The sequence below is a fragment of the Mangifera indica genome, chromosome 15, assembly GCF_011075055.1.
Source record: "Mangifera indica cultivar Alphonso chromosome 15, CATAS_Mindica_2.1, whole genome shotgun sequence".
NCBI lineage: Eukaryota > Viridiplantae > Streptophyta > Magnoliopsida > Sapindales > Anacardiaceae > Mangifera > Mangifera indica.
Window position 1 is genome coordinate 11,800,888 of NC_058151.1, and position 20,851 is coordinate 11,821,738.

Genomic DNA, 20,851 nt, shown 5'->3' on the forward strand with positions numbered 1-20,851 from the left:
GGTACAGAGGATGAAAAGAGAAAGGCAGGGATTGGTAAAGATAGAGATTGATTGTGAGTATATACCTGTAAAAAGTATACCCAAGATAAGGTAAGGCCAACGCGTAAGCTCTTTGACCGAGCACCATTAGCTGCAAATAGAACCATTTGTAAGGAATAATAATAGCATGCAAAAAGCATGTACAGCACTTTCCAGATTAGATACAAGAGAGTACACTAGAATTATTATTTTTAAGACAATAAAAGTTACACTAAAATAAATTACTATATGAATGGGTGAACTAGAAGTCCAGAAAAAGTAAAAACAAAAAAAAAAAACAAACATAAACAAGAAATAACATTTATATTCTTCATGTGCAAAGCATGCCATTGTATGGAAGCTTACGATTCAAATATCGGAGGCCTTCATTATTGTCTTTGGTATTTTGCTTCCAAAAAACAAATTTGATATAAAATGAAAAAGTTTGACTTTTGTTTGGACTAATGAAACTTAAAAATTGAGAAAACAACTTTAATATGTTTTCTCCATTTCTCTTTTAAGCCTTAATTCCTATTTCCATAGAACAGAAAAACAGCAGAGCCAGTGAACAGCTTCTTCACAATTTCCCATGCTGGAAATGAAAAACAAGGAAATGAGAACACGTCCATAATAGATTACCAAGTATAAAACATCGAATCACATGAAAATTTAAATGACTATATTATAAATATGAAGGAAAAAAATTTAGTACGTAATCACAGAGGCTGCTCACAGCACGGCATTCACAAAAGATTCATAGTGAAACATAACCAACAAGTGAAGATGTCATTTAGAGCAAGATTTGCTCTCCATTGGATCACACATTCAGTACATCTGTCTATCCATTTTTTCGGTGTCCGTGTCAATGAAAATATATATCAAGGTATTTAAAGGTTTGTCTATACATGTGTGTGTATGATTAAAAACTTTAAAAGGGATTTCAAACTCCTTGAGTTGGATCAAAACACGTCTTTTTAATATCACCAAGAAAATTTCTCCATCTACTTCAGAAACAACTTCAGCTTGCAACTGAAATGATAAATTTCCTAATAGAACGTAGCACAAGCTACCTACCCTTGTTTTACAAGTAACTGAAGTCACAAACTAACAGAAGCATCAGTCACATGAAAAGAACTCTTATATTCAGCACAAGAGAGAGTTGTTAATAGGAAAAGTAAAGAAAGATTATTTCCAAGGAAGTTATTCTGTTGATAATCACTTGCACAAACAGAAATTTGTTTATTTTTCTTTTTACAGTAAGCAACACATGACAAAAAGCCCTCGAGGAGCAGAACCTTCAACCTTCATGGGAGGGTTTTGCATATAACAAATTGGAGGCCACCTATATCCAAAAGCTTAAGCCAATGATTTGTTGGCTAACTGTTGCATATAAATCCTTCAACACTTCATATGTACCTTACACTACACCACACAAACACAGAATGATAATGTACTTTCCATCTGTTAGGGATTATGTTTATATGAAGAAAAGAAGAAACACAAGTGGCAACGCTAGGAGGATAACAAGTAGCAGTCAACTAGCAAGTCAACTTGTACTAAAACATACTCAACCTGCAGGGGAACATGCAGCACAGCAGAAGCCTCCAGATCAGGATACGCAATCAGAATGTGGGACCACCAAGATATCCCAAGATCAGGTGGCAATGCTGGATTGGGAATGCAGTGGAAATGGAGAGATAAAAAGAGACTTTGAGCGGAAGAGGAAGGAGGGAAAAATTTGAGTAGAGTGAGCGGGAGAGAGTCAGCCTCTCGAAAGCTGAACAAGGGAGCCTTTGGCTATGGTTTTTGGAGTTGTTTTGTGAATACTTTTGGAACTCAGTTCAGTGTTACTGAGTTGTGCCTTGCTGGAAATTTGTATTTGTTCTGTAAATTTGTGTTAATCAATTGTAACAGCTGAGAGATAGTCATTGTATTGGTAGAAAACTGCTGTAATCAAGTTTATAACTCCATCAATACAACACATATTTTTCTGTGCTATTTACATTTGCGTGTTCTGTCTTGGCTGGAATTTATTAGTATCTGCAGTTGCTCCAATTTGGTGATTAAATCAGTGGGGAGAGATATTGTCCGAAGGGGTGTTGGCTGTGAGGTGTTGCCTAGGTATCTATCACCATCAAAGAAGAACTGAGAGCATCTTCTTCCCATCTAACCTTCAGGATCGCTTACTTATCAAATTCATTCTAAGTGCACCACTCAAAATGCAATCTATATTGTACTAGTTAATCAAACTCACAATCTAAATTTATGAATTTCAGTTCCAACATGTAAATAAATTTACGATCTTAGCGATTCAAACAAGAGTACACCTTTGGTGAAGGGTATAGTTAAATGCCTTTCCAAACAACCCTCGAGTTTCTTTGCCGGAGGAAAAGGACCCCTTCCCCTTGGTTGAACCTAGTAAGGATGCAAAGCATGACATTGTAAGAAAGACAATTGTAACACCTTTTATAAAAAAAAAAACATGGGCAACTAACACGTATTCACCTGTGCCTCAGGATTCATTCCAAGAGCAAGCAATGATCCTAAAGCTTCAGCAAATGCATCCCTCACAGCCAATAAAGGATCCTCAAGAGCCTACTAAAAGCAGCAGCATGCACGATATACATATAATCAGCTTCTCAGAATTGATGATTAATGAATAATAGAATAAATAGGGGAATAAGGAGAACAAATAACAGCTACCTTGACACAATGAGAGGCTGAATTGTCCAGTCCTCCAACTCCAAGACCTGGTCCTCCAATGTTGGCAAAGGCCTTCAGACAACGTGCAGCAGCTATTCTAACAACAAATGATTTGTCCCCAACGGCAAACCGCATTATGAGTCGGAATGCCTCAGAATATGCTGAAGCTGCAGCACTACCACCAGAGCCTTCCAAAGCATTTTGAAGCAAAAGAAGGGCCTCCTGTCTCACAAACTCCTGCAATTTGAGATTTGCAAAATTCAAGTTAATAACAAATTCAAAATCAAAAGGGAACCTATCCCACATCAATCCCGGTCAGTTCTTCAGCCAACAGATTCTCATCTCTGGACACTAATAATATTTCAATTTTCACACTCTCCTAGTAAAAGGTAGACCTCATCCTGCCTTTTACTTTTCTTTTCTTTTTCTGTAATAGCCAAAAATAAATATTAAAATTTAAATTAAATCAATTTACAAAGAGGTGGACTGACATTCCACCAAATAGAAGACAAAACCAACAAAAATTCAGCAACTCCACATATAAAACTCAAACAGGATTCAAGAATTCAGAAAATTAGTTTAATACAGTAGCTCAGTCCTTTTTAACAAAAAGAAAAAAATAAATCTTCAAATTCCTTTATAACCAAAGCCCACATAGAAGAGTATGAACTGTCTCTGATGGTAGTTCCACATCCAAATCCTCAGCTTCTCAGAACTTTTTTTTCTTTTAAACTAAATGAACCACATCACAGCCAGGATATAGCATCCACAAAGGACAAGAGCTTTTTCACCTCCACAAATTCTCAATGGAATTCAATAAGCAATGAGACACAAAAATTCAGAATAGAGAGCAATGAAGAAACAAATGACTCTTTTAGCATTGTTTCTACACATAAGACACGAATTTGGAGACAGATAAACCCTTGACACTCAGATTGAATCAAATCAACTATACTAATCTTTCCATGGCTTACCAACCAAGAAAAAACCTTAAGTCTTTCATTAAAGACTGAAAAAAGAAATCATCCTACATCAGTTCTCCCTTCTATGTTTCCACACCTTGTTTTTATTAATCTAAAGTGAATTGTTAAAGTTTCTTATTAAATGTATCTACCTCATTAAACTTCATTAGTTTGGTTGCAATTATAGTTGTTTCAAGCAAACCCGAAGTAATTCTTCTCCCAAAATGTCGATATAATTCTCCCAAGCATTGTGTAGCACCTACCAAAAGAAGGAATTCTGATTATCAGATACAATCAGCAGCAAAGCAAGCTGAAGGGTTATGCAAACTTGCAAGGAAATAAGAAATATGCTTTCTCTAAAAAAAACCAAAAAGCATGTATACACCAAAAGCACATGACATTAATACAGATGGAGCACAATTATACATTAATGTAAGCAATCTAAGAAGAAATTTTCTATATAAAACATAGTTGTTAGGCAAAAAGCGCCTAAAAGCGATGAAGGATCCTATTGCCTAAGCGAAAAAAGCAAGGCAAAGGTATTGCTTTTGAATCGAAAGCGAAAAAAAATATATAGAAACTAATCACTTAAATACCAAAACATAATATCATAGATGAAATCTTAAAAGCATAAATAAATGTTTATAATGAAACATGAAATAATATTAAAACTCTTCAATTTACAAAAATTTCTATCAATGCATTTTAATCAAAATCTAAGTCTCCATCCTCATCATCAAAGGTCACATCTTCTTCCTCATCATCAAATTTTTCACCTCCAATTTTATTCATTTCTTCATCAAAACATTTTTCCTCATCAGAGGGCTTGTATTCTAAGACCACTTTATCCTTAGACATTGGGTGGGTTAGCTTGAATAAAGAAGAGATTTTGGCCTTTTTTGTCATGGGTTCAACCATCACAGTGAGTGTAAATAAAAGAGTTTAAAAAAAAAGAAATTTCAAACTTATATTTATATAATTAGGTTTGGTTAAAAATCACATTTTTCTGACATTTTTTACTTCTTCTAAAACTCAAAAAAATTGCACTTAAGCTGTACTTTTGGAGTTTCGCTGGCCTTGCATATCCAAAAGCAATGGACCTATTGCCTTAAAGAGCTTCTTGCTTAAGCGTGCTTAAAGCGCACTTTTAACAACTATTATGAAAAAGAAAAAGACATCAATAAATTCCAGAAAAAGGTGGTGAAATCATGGGATGAAGGTATTACAAAAAAGACAACCTATAAAAATAAATAGATACAAAACCTTAACATCTAAAATCCATTATACCAACAAACAGGGTATCTGCTAATAACGGCTATATGCATGAGACTAACAAACTATATGAATTTTATATAAAATAAAGGGCTAGATTAGTAAGGAATTTTGAGATGCCACTACAGGTGATAATTTGCTCATCTTTATAGGCTTTGTGCTAGTAGAATTGTTTCCATCAACTCTGCTATGATTTTCTCAACAAGTTCTCTAATACATAATTGGAACTTCAATTTGAAACACAATTTGAATGAGAACTATGAAAAATCATTGAGCTTTTGGAGTTGATAGAAATGCAAATATTGATGAGATTGAAAAGGATAGAAGATTATAAAACTTTGAAGCTCGAGCAAATTCTCTTGTAGATCCTTTATGAGTGATTGTTAAATACTTCCTCATTAATGACTATAAACCTTGCAAGATGCTATGTAAGACCAAAATCCCTTCCAAAGTCCAAGCCTTGTTATGGAACTAAAGGCACAGTCAATACGAGAGATGTGATTAGAAGATGGTATCTCTTGATGTGTCTCTCTCCATCTTGGTGTGTCATGAGTCCAAAAGGTTGTAGATTATGTATCTTCTCTTCCTTTATTGGCCTATGGCTTCAAAATCATGGTATAGAATTTGTAAATGATTAAGACTATCATGGACTATTTCAAGTTCTTCAGATTCTTTACTAGGAATTTGTTTGCTTTTCAAGAAGGAAAAAAAAGCTATATCTCTCTAGAAATGTGTTGTATCAGCTCTTCTTTGGATAATATGGCAAGAAAGAAATAATTGCTCTTTTGCTGAAACAAGACAGCAACAATAAGGGACTGTGAGGCAGAGTTAGACTCTTTGCTTCTATGTCAGAATCACTTTCAAAGGAATTTCACAACTCTTACTTTTTTTTTTTAATTCTACATACATGTGGGAGAGGATTTGATCTTTGTGTGGGTTAATTCATTTGGTCCAAGGAAACGATGATCGTTGACAGAATTTTGTCCTTGTCCAGTACAGAATTGCTCCTCTTTTCTAATTTGTTGATCTCTTTGTGATTTATAGTGCAGTAATGCCCTATAATCTCTTTTTAATCATAGGTTAATAATTTTCTGTACACACACATATACAAAAGAAATAATAAAACTCAAAAACATACATTAAGCACCATAATAGAATGCTTCAATCATTCAAAAGCCCAATCATATTCTTCTCCCAGATACTCAATAAAGAAGGAAGGTGGAAATTTCTCAAAAAATGGAATCACGTATAAGCTAAACTTCTACAAAATTTCCAAAAATCCTACAGTTGCATCAAGCACAACGCAAAAAACTCCAAAAAGAGAACAAAAATTCATGTATCAAATCTACCATACGATATAACAAATTAAGCAAATAATGATTACTGCTTCAGCTTGTGTCTTATACACATAAAACCAACTATTAATCAACTTCCTCCTCTTCACCAAGTTCTCATAACTCACTTAACAACAAAAAGTTCTCATAACTCAATGTAAGCAACTCCAAATTATCATGTGGTATTTTTACAATGATGGATATTGATAGTGAGGCAGAAAACAGAAGGATCAATATTATATTAACCTGTTTTGGACATCATACACAAATAGAGAGATAAATAAATATTTGGTCTCCTTCTTCACAAAAAAATTGTGTGTCCATTCTTTTCTAATAAAGTAAAAAAATATTTATTTTTTTGCAGAGATATAGCTAGCAAAACAGTGCTCGCTCCATACTTTTTTCTCGCATGCATAGATTGAGGAACAACTCTCATCTCTTTTCTAAATAGGATATAAATATAGGCAAGTATCAAGGTACAAGATTTAGAGTTTTTTACTAACCAGCAACTTTCTGAGGTTCGCTCCTCTTCCCATCAGAAAGAAATCCTTGAAGACTGCTCACTCGTGAATATATTGAAATATTGTCTCCCCTTAAAATTATTCTTCCCATTGCTACCGAAGCTAAATGTCGCACAGGGCGGCGAGCACCAAGAATGAGCAAAGAGTACAATGCATCCTCGCATTTTCTTTGCCACAACAAAATTGATTCCTGAATTAATCAAATTCAATAAAATTACAAGAACTGGTGGAAATGTAAATTAAATAGATACTGCATTTAGCTAAGACTCAACTTAACTTATTACTTCCCACACAAGCGATGCAGATCAAATTCATTGTTTAAAAAAGAAACGGAAAAAGTATAGTGCGAAAGAAATAATAATCAACGAATCGATTCGTATAGTAAAATCACATTAGGCATAAAAATGAGTACAGAGAGAAAACGCGGCGTTTAGATCAAGTAACCTTGGGCTCTTCGTCGATAGCGGAGATGAGATCGGAGAGGAGATCGAAGCAGAGGAGAGGGTCAGGAAATTGTTGCGACGAGGAGGCGACTATAGACTCTAGTTGCGCCACCAACACGCCGAATCGCGAGAGAGGCACGTTGTCTCTCACGTAGTTCCTCGCCATCTGCGAAGGAACAAACTCCTTCAGTCTCGCAGTGCTTGAAGAAGGATCAAGTGAAGAAGTTTTTTTTTTAAGCTAAAAACCTTTCAAAAACAAATAAACAACCATGCTAAAGTTTGTAATTTTAACTGTACTAAAGATTCAGAACTATTTACACAAATGCCGATTATTTTATTTTTAATTTAAAATTATTTAATAATATAATTATTATTATTATTTATATATAAAATTATATATTATGGTGTTATTTAACTAAAATTGCACTTCAGATGACAGATGATGTGATCTAATCAAATATAGCATAAATTACACTATCTCATAAAATATGGCAAAGCTCACACCTAATTAGTTCACTGATAATTTTTTTATAATTTTTAATTTGTTTCTTTATAATTATTAACCATAAAATTAATACAAATCAAGGATGAAAACAATTGTATTTTTAATATGGTTAGCCTTGTTATTCAAGAGTTTATATTTATAATTATATTATTTATAATTTAAAAAAAAAAATTGAGTATCAATAGTTGTAATACTAGAAGTAAGGGTGAATATAAACAGAATCAAATCCAAACACTTTTTGGCTCAAATGAAAATTGATTCAACTCAGTTCAATTCGAGTTTGACTCTATTTTATAACTCTAGTCAATTGTTCAAATTTGTAGCTCGTTTCAGTTCGAATTCGTAGTTCAAACTGATAGTTCAAATTTTTATGATTCGAATTCATGACTTAAGTTCATAGTTCATTGATAAACAATGATGTTTTACCTAAATAATATTTAAAATTACTAATTCAAGTTATGAATTTGAACCACTAACTTGAACTATGTATTCGAGTTTATTCGAACCGAATTAAATCACGAATTTGAATTATAAGTTCAAACTGAATATTTCCTAGTTTGAGTTTGACTCGATTTAAAAAATGAGTCAAATTCTTTACTCAATTTAAATCAAACAAATTTGATTCAAGCTAAATTGAATCAAACTAACTTTCAAAATCGATTTAGTTTGATTCATATACAGGCTTAACTAGGAGATTATTGATGTGTTCATCTAACCTTTGCACAATCTTTTATGTTTATATGACACTGTGATATGGTTACGTGTAAGTACACTACATTGTTTTCCTAATACAACAATGAATCTAAAGATTTTATTCATGTTTCAACTCTACAAAAATAAGATAATTATATCAATTACATAATCTCGATTTGATAGGAATATGGACACAACATAAAGTAGAAAGATAATTTCATACATGTTTAAGAGTTAAATTGTTAATTTTTGTCCTTATCATTGTCTTTGGATGGAGAAACTTGTACTTACATGTAAAGTTGATTCATGTATAGGAGATGTGTCATAGTCGCTAAGCATATTATTTGTTGTTTCGAAGTGGTTTGTCGCCTTTTATATATCGTTCCTCGAATTTGATCAAAGAGAAATTTTATAGCATGACAAACTTTACTTAATATAAATTAATAAATATATAAATAACTTTGAGTGAATGTTTTTAATATCATTATACTAAACTTAATGATAATTTAGGACATTTGAGTCTTTATGGTAATAAAAATTAGGTATGGTTGTCATTTTCAAAACATTCGGGTGTATTTTACTCCTAATTAGTAAATACGGGTATTGAAAAAATGGTACGGAAATTATATGGATATAATATGACAAATGATAAAAAATATGTTTATAAAAAAAAAGTCATAAAATTCAAATGCGAGAAAAATTTGAAACGTGTATATACAAATTTAATAAGGTACATTGTCAACAATAAGTTTCTGAAAATACAACAATATCAATAATAATTTTAACACTTTTATAGGATCCCTGGATAAAATAAATATAATAATTCGTATATAAAATATTTAATTGACTATTAAAATTAATACAATATAATGCATTATATTCAATCATTGTATTAATAAGTGAATATGCAACAAGATTGATAAATGATCGTTGTCTCAAATCAATTTATATATCAAATATTAAAGAAATTACAAACATAAAGAAGTTACAAACAAACTGTAATACCCCAAAAAAAATTTTTTTTTTTTCCATACCCTTGGCAACAATCTATATTATTATTATTTTAAAGAGAATAATATGATAGCCATAAAATTCAATACTTGTGAGAAACCATCATAATATTTATTAGAAATCAATGAGTGTCTCAAAGTCTCCCAAAAGAAATTCATAAATTATAAATAAGCTAACAAATTTTCGAATGGATAAATTCTATTAAATATCATAATAACAAACCAAACTAGCTGTAAAAATAAGTGTAGCTAAAAGCGCATTTCAACGTGTTGATCTGCTCGCCTCCCCGCCTGCCCCATTGTTTTTCCTACCTGCAACACCCCAAAATAAATATAAATGAGCTATAAAACTCAATAGGCCTTTAGAATAAATTCGACATCTCTTATGATTATTCTCGATGGAACTTTACCATCACATGCGTCATTGACGCGCTCGGCTGGACGCCTATCTCAGGCGTCTCTTACGCCAACGTATTAGGGCATCCATCTCAGATACCTCTTATTTCATACTTCTCAATTTCGAACATCCATCACAGATGTTGTTTACATAATTACCACCAAACTAGTTAATAACTATATATATATATATTTTTCATTAACTGAAACCGTGACGTCTCATCAAACGGTTCAAACATTAACCAGATCAGGACATCTCATCCACTGATTTCTAATTACGAGTGATGCTATTGATTCAATTAGTATGATTATATTATCTCATGAATATATATATATATATATATATATATATATATATATATATATATATATATATATATATATATATATATGCACATAAAATTAATATGGATAACAGTCTACAAAATTAATAATCAAGACCATAAATTAATCATCATATAACTTATTCTATCCATAAAACTAATTAATATACTTTCTGTGATTTAATTAAAAATGGTGCAGGTGCAATATAATAAGTGTGGAAGCATGCACAGTATCCTATCCACCCAAATAACTTACACATGCTTAATTCCTTCTCCTTTTCTTTTATTTCTTCTTCAACCTACAGACTACGTAATTTAAGCTGGCTTCCTGGAAAGAAGATGACGGTAACTTGCATTTTCTTTCAGATTTCGCTTCCTAACAGTTTCAGGTGGTGACTCAGTCACAACACCATTACATCAGTTTCGTGCAAATACGCCTAGAGTCTACTGCCACGCATATAATAGTCGATCTCCGTTTATTCATCAAAGATCCATGATCACTCTCTCTCTAACTTTCAAACATCAAAACATCCCATAACTAATCATTATCATCAATACTGTACGCTACCTCCACATAATACAAACATATAATCACACACACACACACACACATATATATATATATATATATATATATATATAAAACCAACTTTCAAAATCTAGTTTACGACATGCAAAGTTTTACATGGAATTTATGGCCTACCTCTCCTCCGGCGATTATGTCGGTCTTCACGTGGCAGTTATCTCCTCCTCTAAATCCTTTCCTGGTCGACAAGCAACAGGTTCAGCTCTCTCCCTTTTTGACCAAAAGAATCGATTTTAAGAAAAGAAAACTGTGAAGATGTTAACTGTAGCAGCCAGAAAAAAAAAATGGCTGTTTTTCTTTTCTTTATATAAGGAAGCAGCAAAGTATTCGCCCCCGGGAAAGTAACCGCTTTAATAATGAAAAGGAGACGTTTCCCTTTCTCTGCCCCTATTTTCCGGCGTTGATATCACTCCAAAACGCCTCCAGAACAAAAATTTATTTGTGGCCTTAAATTCCCATATCAGTGTGACTTTTAAAACTAAACGTGTAAATATACATATATTTAATTCGTATATTAAAAAAATATAGCAACGAAATGTTCTTTCGAATTCTCCCTTGATGTATATAATTTCTGGATACAAGCATACACACACAATTTTAATACTAACAAAATAATTGGACAATGATAACGAAATGACTAAATTGTCCTTTTTATTAATTTGAGAATATTACACAAACAAAGAAAAAATCATAAAAGTTTACTTTTTATAAGAATAACGGAAATGAAAAGTTGAACCTAACAAAAAGAAAAGCATCAATCTGGAGTAAAAAAAATTATGTGAAAATTTTTTTACTGTTGTTATAAATACAAAATTAATGTAATAAATAAAGAGATTAGAGATTTGAAAATAATAGGTTTTTTTTCGTTGGTATTATGGTAATTAATTAAAAATTAAAGGAACACTTTTATACCTTAGAGTTGATATTAAAACGACGTCATTTTTTATTTTTAAAAACTCAAAAAAAGGGAGAACGAATAAAATAATTGTTTAATACGTGTTTGATATAAAAAACCTATAAAATATATATTCAATATGTTTCAGGTTCAAAATTTTGAAATGTCATGTTTAATATGCGAATTATACTTGTTTTTACGAACTAGGATTTTACTAAGCCCAAAAACAATATCTTTTAGAGTTTCCAATTAAGATCAATTCAAATCTCCTTTTTTTATTATTAAAAATTTTAGCAATAGCCTATTAGGTTCTTATACATACATTTAACTTACTATTATTATACATAAAGTGTTGATTAAATATAGTAGAAGAGGGTTGAATAGTGATCTCACAAAGTTTGGTCCTCTACTTGACCATTTTCTGGTGTCACAAAAGGCACATTTCCCTTTGAAGAAAGTATCCCCAATTTTATTATTTCTCTTCTAGACCAAAAGGACTATGGATAAAGATCCTTAAATTCACTCATTTTGTAATTCAACCACAGAAATTTTTATGCTTGGTCAAAAAGCCAAGCTTCTGTTATGAACTTTAACTCCCCACTCACATCAGTCAATTTTGGAGGACCTCCTCAAACAAGATAAATAATCTATGCAACATAAAAAGTAAGCCAAATGACTAATTCTCACTCAAAGTTTGATGAAATGACAAATTTTCACTTGTTAAATTTGAAAAAACCAATTTTCTATTGATATATTAAATTTTTTAACAAATTCTGTTAACTTTGTTTTTATAATAAAATTACCGAAAAGATAAAAAAAGTCTTTAAACTAAATAAGATTTTATCCTGAAAATTATATTAAATAATTTCATACCCTAACTTATATTAATTTTAATTAAAAATAAGAAAAAATTATTGATACAAGTATAAATAGAGGTAACAATAATGTATAATCATATATTTAGAAATAAATTATAAATTTTTAAAAATATTAGAGGTATTAATAAAAAATTTTAAAGGGTTTTTTTGAAATTTGGAAAAAAGTTTAGGGTATTCTAAAATGTTTAAAATTTTTATATGTCACTCAATAGTTTCAAAATTGGCAATTACACCCCCAAAATGCATTATAAATAAGAGATGCAAAAATCATAATACAATCTACTAAGACTATATTATATTTTTAAAATATATAAGATGAATATAATAATTTCCTAAATAAGATAGAAAAAATATTAATTTACCCTTAATAAGCTGTTTAAAAAATAACATCAATACCCCTTAATACACCTTATATTATAATATTTGAATAAAAAGATATAAATACCTTTTAATTAAAATTAACTGTTGACTTCAATAAATGGGTGGGAATTTAGCTTTTTTAAACTTTATGGATGGGAAATGTCAGTTTATCAAACCTTTTGTGGGAAATAAATTTGGCCAACAGACTAACTATTAGCTTTTAATTATTTTTTATTAGTATTAAATACAATGCAAATAAGTTACAAAGAGCAACTGTATGAGAATAAACCAGCTGCTTTCAAAACTATTAATATGCTCTACTATGAAAATTACATGTGTAAATTAATAATAAAATTATGTGTATATATTTTTATACATAATTTAAATATATAGATAATATATTATCATACGTTTAAAAGATTTTAAATTAAAAATAAAATAACGTTTTATTATACGATAATAAATTATCTTATTATCAAAAGTGTGTACATAGATCTTCTTCTACTGTTCATTGGTTGATGAACGCCTTGAGATGAGCCATCATTTCTTGTATTCGGATTTGGGAGAGCTGAGAATTATGGAGAATTTGAAAGGCATGTCCAACTCCTTTGTACATCACCGTCTCTACCTTCTTGCCGATGCCTGCCACCGCCTTGCAGAACTCCACGTTCCTGTCTTTAAGTATATCCATTTCTGATATACAAACCATCACCGATGGAAGAAGTTTCAGTTCCTGTGACTTCGCCGCGCCATGTGCCAGAGGATTGCACCACGGGTGGTCTCTGTTAGCCTCCAACGGCAGCGACAGCCGCCAGTAGGTATCGGCAGCTGATAGCTTCAGCGCAGAATTAGCCGGTTGAATCATGTGCTTTTCGGACGCAGTTCTTGTTTCTCCTCCGAAGAAAGGCTGGATCAGTATGTTGCCTCTGAGACTCAATGGCTTGCTATCGAATGCGCCATCTGAGCCCAATCTGGTGGTGACATTGTAAGCAGTATTGGCACCAGCACTATCACCAGCGATGAACAAGCTGGAGAAATTGCACTGGTTTATCCACCATTTCTGCTCACTGGAGTACCCTTTTAAAGCCTGCTGTTTCACCCACATAAGAGTGTTCACGCCGTCGTCATATGCTGCCGGGAGACGATGTTCCGGGGCCAGACGGTAGTTGACTGACAAAACCACACACCCTGCTTTGGCTGCAAGATTAGATAGAAATTCATGGTAACAACTCCAAGCGGCGGAGCCAATGCAAAATCCACCGCCATGGAAGTAAACAAGAAAAGGCAGTTTGCCGGCAGGGCTACTTGGAAGATAAACCCGTGCCCATAAGTTGGAGTACTTATCAATGAAAACATCTCTCGCTGTGACTCGCGCTTCCAACGCCTCGTTGCAGGGAACATTAGGGATGGCTGGAAGCCTCTCGACATGACCATCTTTGTAGACTCTTATGAGTCCTTCGATTTCTTCAATAACAACTCCATGGTTGTTCTTTCCTGCTTGAGGCTGGTTTAGCCTTGGATCAACGAAAACTGCTGCCATTCTTTGACTTCTCATTCAACAATGGTTTAGAAGTATAGTTTTGGTGATCTTCCAAGACCTCCTTAAATAGAGAATGAATTACAAGATTCACAGAGAAAAAGGAAAATTTCTGTAGGAAGAAGGAAGCTTCCTCTTCTTTTTCATCTGACAAGTGGGCAACTGATTTCACCAAATTGCATCATACGGATTCTCTTTAAGTCTGATCATTTTCATTTCTTTTATTTATCAGATAAAATTTTGTACCACTCCCACTGTATTGAAGTTCATACCACCCAAATTGGGCCATTCCTTTAGGTCAATAATTTGATCTTTGAAATATTTTCGAAACAAATTTAAATTTATACACTCTTATGCATTGAACTCTTCCATTGTTAACCAAGCTACACCTTCGGGCCAAAAATGTTATGTGTAACTAAATTATATAAACTTATAGTATTTGATTGAATATTTTAAAAGTTTTAGAAAAAGTAAATAATTACATCACTCAATCACAAATTGACATTTTAGGTGTAATAATCGACCCAACAATCACGATATAATAATATTTTATTGGATGATTTTAAAGTTTAAGTAAATAATTACATTATTCAATCATAAATTAATACCTCAGATCTAATGATCGATCTCACAACTATTAACACTTGATTGACCTCACAACTATCATATGATAGTATTTGATTGGGTGAGCATAAAATTTGAGAAAATAAATAACTATATCATTCAATCACAAGCCGATATCTTAGGTCCAGTGATCGATTTTACAACCACTGAACTAGTTAAATCAAGAGTTTGATTTTCCCACAACTACTGAATTAGGTAAGTTAAAAGTTTTATTTTGATAGATTATAGAAAAAGACTTAAACTCATATTTTTTTATACATAAAATTTATTTTTTTTACCCCCTTAAGTTATCCTTTAAAAGAATTTTTACACATAATTTTATTCAATATTAACTTTGGAAATATTATTATTTTTTGGGAACGTAATCTAATTCACTGGATACGATTCGACAATTATTTGTGAAGAGTTGACTTATAGTGAGCCACTTGCATCAGTAAGTCTTCAGAGCTAGAAAATCGTTGTTGAAAATGATACTTGGTGATAAATAAAAGTCAACAATTTGAAACTTACTGACTTGTTTTCCATTTGTCTCTTTTCATTTTCATGCACTTATTTTGTTGACATTTTGTTTCTAAAAGAGCAAAAGCATAAAACTTTTGGAGAAGAATAAGATTATAATTACAAAATATCTATATAATAAACATTCTATTCATCTTTAAAGTAAAAATATTTGCACAAATAATATACATAAATTTAAGTATAATCAATGATATATTATTTATTTATTTATTTAAATTATATATAAAAATATATATATAATTTTGTTTTTTATATATATGTATATCAATAAAACTATATATATAAAATAATATACACAATTTTATACATAAATAATAATATATCATTATATAATTAGGTATTATTTTATCTCTAAATTAAAGTCATCCAATGATAGGTCTGGATTCAAACTGAACTAGCTTGAACTCAATTCGGACGAGCCTGAGACAAGCAGACTCTAGCCAGCTCAATCGAGCTCGAGCTGCTTGCCAGATTTTTTAATTAAAATTTTTGATACAAAACGATGTCGTTTTGACCAATATGTATTAAAATGATGTCATTTTAATAACGAAAAATGAGCTAAGCCAAATTCAAACAGAGTTCGAGCTTGGTTTTCACGAGCTCGAGCTCGGCTTTGTTCGAATCTAGCCCTATCCGATGACATGATAACATTTTATTATTTATGTATAAAATTATGTGTATAATACTATTTATGTATATGTGTGTGTGCATGCACATGCACAAGGAGATATAGCTTAGTGTTAATTTCATGGTAGTCAAATTGTATATTGTATTGTATATCTAAAATCACATAAAACAACATTTAAAAAATAAAATAATAAAAAATTTTAATTAACATATCATCATTTTATAAAATATGAGAAACACCTTGAAAAATAAAAATATATATTGTACACCCCTATTACATCATTATTGTCTCTAAAAAATATATTAATTTGTATCTTAATATGTATCATATCATAAAATATATATTATATCGTATGATACGTCTACTATATTATAATAATTTAATATATCTTAAAATATATATCATATATTATAAGATATCTATAATTATAACCTATTTTAAGATCACCTTCATTCTACACGTCAAAATTTTCAAAGAAGCTTGCAGCTACTGTCAGTTTTTCGCTACAAACAGAGAGAGAGAGAGAGTTTGCTTCTTATCCTTTGATAATGTTCATGCAAATGGACAATCAACTTTAAAATATTCCTCATATATATATCATCGTATCTTCTATATCTTTTGATTTTTCATCCCCTTGTGCAGTCTCTTCTCGTTATCTTTTGATGGGATTGTCAAGCAAAGATTAATGCCTCTCCTGATTTGACTTCAATCGGAATAAAAATCAAATCGTGAAAATGGATCATATATGGTTGTATTCTTTTGTGGGGCTAAACCTATCTTGGATATATATAACCATTCAAATGAACTAGAAAATTAGAAAATAAAATACATTAAAATGAAGATTTATAGGGTTAATAAAATTAGTAGAGTAGTAAGTTTGAATTTAATTTTTTACTACATTGATAAGATTATGATTTATCTGATATAGTAGTTATGAGTTTAATCACTGTATCTGAGGTTTATCAGTTTAACCAAACTGAACAAGATTGTCGAAATATATATTATGCCTATAAATATAGAGATTGAAACTCATATTACATAAAATCAATTAGTTTATACTAAAGTCTAATATACATACTTATATATTACTCACTTTACTCAATTTTATTAGATGTGTGACTCTTTTTCTTTTTATTTTAATTTCCAACACTCTCGTTCAAGTGCAACCGTCGATCATTTGACTTAGTTAATTTTTAACTAAATATGTTTTCACTTATTTCTAAAAATACTTTAAGTTGTTAGATCAATCGTTTAACTTATACTCTGATACCATATTAAAATATATATTGGATTATAAATATGAATATCGAAACTCATATGATATAAAACTAATTAGTTTGATTAACAAAACAAAACAGGTGAGAGAAAACAAGTTCGAATGTTTTACCTTCTATCCATCTTGTGGTTGATTTTTCAAAGAGGAATTTTCTCGTGATAAAGTTTTCTTTATATTTCGATCTTCTATGTACACCCTTTACGACTATTAACAGACAAAGCAATAAAGGGATAATTGCTTTCTGCTGAAGGGTTCAAATGTGGCAAAATTCTAGTTGAGTTTATTTAGACTTAAACATAAGAATTAAATATTTTATAGCTTAAATTAAAGTTTTAAGAGTATTCAACTCTACAAACTTTTAATTTTAAAATTTTAATATGAATCAACTAAATGATGTTATTTTAATATATACATATCAAAATGACATTATTTCAATCATTTTTTTATATAATTACGAACAAAATTTAAGTTTGGTTTGATTTTAATCTAGTCTTAGGCTCAAAACAAAGAATTTATCTTATTAATGAATTATTTTATTGAACTTTCAATCGGTTACAATGCAATTTTTTTTGGTAATCTAGATGAATTTATATTGATAATCTAAAAAAAAAATTGTGAAAAGTAGCATATAAAGGTTGTTGGAAAATCAAACCAATTTCAATAAATTGAATTCAAGGTCGAAATCACAAATTTAGAATTAATATACAATATTTTATGTAAATCCTAATTCGTAGAATTACAATCAGGATATGTGAGTTTGATCTTAAATTAAATTTACAGAAATTTGAAACCCTAAAACTACTTAATGGCCTTTCAACTCTCATTCTCGAATGGTTTATAATAGTTTATATAATTAAATCGAGTTAACTTATTATTGGTGAATCCAATCTTAATAAAAGGAAAAAGAGCATTTAATACGAGTCAACAATTCCCTTTTTTAACTTTTGTCACACCTTAGGCCAGTACCTTATGATAAGTTAAAAAATTACATCTCTCCGTGGTACAACAATAAATTTTATTCGGCAAGTATTTGTGACTAGAGAGATTCGAATAAATCGAGACCTTATTTGAAATTAATAATAAAAAAAATAAGAACCCAAAATTAGAATATGGGAAAGTTGTAGCGTGTAGGGAGGAAAATAAATCCTTATAAAAAATGAAGCTGATTTCCATCTTTCTACAGACATTTTGTCAAAGTTTTTTATTTTTTTAATATTACTGTTCTATTTTTCTGGCCATTTTTCTGAGTTGAACCATTGCCTCATTCCTCAACTCTTTCATGTCTAATCACTTTATTTCTGGCTGGCAATGGAATATGAATAAAACTATTGTCAGAACAAAAAGGGTTCTCCATAATATGATCATCTGTCAATCGTGTCTTAAAAAAGCAATGCATTTATCAATTTCAATTTATTTGATACAAACTTCTTCACCTATAACTTATAAACATAATTATCAGTATTTTATAATATATAATATAATTTTATAATATGATATAAATAAAAAATAATATATATAATAAAATATATCAAATTAATATAATACAATAGATGTATCATATTATATAAAACATATCATATGATATGATACCAAATTAATATATTTTTTAGATAAAATGATGAGATACTAAATGTGTATATAAAAAATTTTAAAATTTCAAAGATGTTAATAATATTTCCTAATATAATAATATTTCAATTAGATTTTTTTTGTTATTTTATTTTTTTAAAGTTGTAATATACAATATAATACGAGACTCTATATACAATACAAAAAATTAGATTTTTGATATGTAATTTGACTATTATGTTTATAAAAATAAACTTTCTATGAAAATTTTGACATTTTAGTTAGAAAATTGTCAAAGAGATTTATGACGCCCTCGAAACTTTTAGAGGACTTTCAGTATAAGAAATGGTAAAACTTAGAATAAAAATGGGTTTATCTTCTTGCAATTTTCAGTTTCTTTTTTTTTTTTTTTGTCTTGCAATATGACATTTAAATTGGTAATAAAACTAGGCATAACCACTTTAAATATATAAATAAGTTTACATTTGATGTGTGTCATCATTTATAATTTGATGATTTTGAATTAAGAATAAAATAATATCTAATCATATAATGATGCACATAAGTGTATGTTCAAAATAAGTATACATAGTAATACTCTTCAAACTGTTTATGTATAATTGAGTTGAATACACCACCTTTAGAGTTTATAAAGATATGAAATGTGCCCATATTCATTAGTGGCAGATATAATTCCCCCTTTCACTTAGATTTCTTGTATGCATGCTTTGCCAAAAGAGAGATTCATCTTGTAAGATTAACAAAAAAAAAAGAAAAGAAATTAAGGAGAGCATTTCCTATGATGATTGATGGATGTGACACTCATTGGCCTACATTTTTATCCCAACAGCTTGCTCAAAGGAACTCCTTATAATAATTCAGTTGCAGTTACTCTTCTAATGGATGTTTTATCATGGGTGTTCAATTCATCAAGCTCATTTAAAACATGGGATGCTGCTCAGTTTTTAGTATCAGGAAGAAAATAAAACTCTCTGATTTGCAGTTAGGGAGATAAGTTTACTGGGTATATTTTAACCAAAGTAGTACGGAAACTTATAATGGGGTACGTTTTCATGTTTCAAAAACGTTTCCATTTTTGAAACTCCCTAAAACTTATAGGAAATGTTTGAAGTCATTTTGAAATTTTTGAAAAATTTTAAAACACGTTTTTCTTAGAAGAAAAATCGTGAAATCGATTAAACATATATTTTTTATATTTTTAAACCGAAAATGTCTTTAAATCTCATATTGAATTTATTTTCTCTCTACTCTTCAATGTGTTACTTATCTCTTCTCCGACATATCATATATATTAGTGTGTATTGTTGTTTTTTTCTTAAATATCTACATGTGTTTGCTCAAGAATAATTTACAATAAGTTTTATGATTTTATTTTATAATATTCTTTCTCTTTATTCTTTTTTTATTATTTATTTTTATATCATAGAAGTTTATATATTTTTGTTATAAAAAATTTAGTATTTATAAAAAAAACTCTTATATTTTTCATATTTATAAGTTTTTCCACGTTTTCGTTTCCTATATTTTTTAAAAAATACGTTTCTACGTTTCCTCTTCTACATTTTCATGTTTCTCGTCTTTGTTTCCGTGCTACATAGATTTTAACAGGTTTAATGTTATGGGATGGGACATTATGAGAATTATGCTTTGGATGTACATCAAAATGCTTGGTACCAGTCAGAATATGCTGTCCAATTTTTGTTTTCTTTAACTGTACAAGTGAAACAAACATGGGGACATGGGGTGATTTTTTAATAACAATAGCTGCACTTATTCTG

The 20,851-nt window shown here is 30.2% G+C and overlaps 2 protein-coding genes across 6 annotated transcripts in view; both read right to left on the reverse strand.

The window, feature by feature from the left end:
- Positions 1 to 7,530, reverse strand: part of LOC123197993 (protein SWEETIE) — a 44,461-nt gene extending 36,931 nt beyond the window's left edge. For 3 of the 5 annotated variants that reach the window (XM_044612554.1, XM_044612552.1, XM_044612551.1), the window contains exons 1-7: positions 7,255 to 7,529; positions 6,793 to 7,000; positions 3,836 to 3,942; positions 2,722 to 2,958; positions 2,524 to 2,613; positions 2,346 to 2,433; positions 66 to 130 (exon numbers count right to left, since the gene is read on the reverse strand). In XM_044612554.1, coding sequence (XP_044468489.1) covers positions 66 to 130; positions 2,346 to 2,433; positions 2,524 to 2,613; positions 2,722 to 2,958; positions 3,836 to 3,942; positions 6,793 to 7,000; positions 7,255 to 7,419 — 960 coding nt within the window. In that variant the 5' untranslated portion in view covers positions 7,420 to 7,529. Of the gene's footprint in view, positions 1 to 65; positions 131 to 2,345; positions 2,434 to 2,523; positions 2,617 to 2,721; positions 2,959 to 3,835; positions 3,943 to 6,792; positions 7,001 to 7,254 lie in introns of those variants that run through there. The other 2 variants (XM_044612553.1, XM_044612555.1) reach the window with 2 other exon arrangements.
- A 5,796-nt stretch (positions 7,531 to 13,326) lies between these two features.
- On the reverse strand, positions 13,327 to 14,454 carry LOC123198363 (probable carboxylesterase 17). Its single transcript, XM_044613055.1, has one exon. It carries the CDS (start codon positions 14,452 to 14,454, stop codon positions 13,408 to 13,410), a length of 1,047 nt encoding a protein of 348 aa, XP_044468990.1. The 3' UTR covers positions 13,327 to 13,407.
- Positions 14,455 to 20,851: the final 6,397 nt, after the last annotated feature.

Excerpts from the sequence above, each read along its gene's own strand:
- LOC123198363 (XM_044613055.1), bottom strand. The coding sequence starts at position 14,454 with ATGAGAAGTCAAAGAATGGCAGCAGTTTTCGTTGATCCAAGGCTAAAC.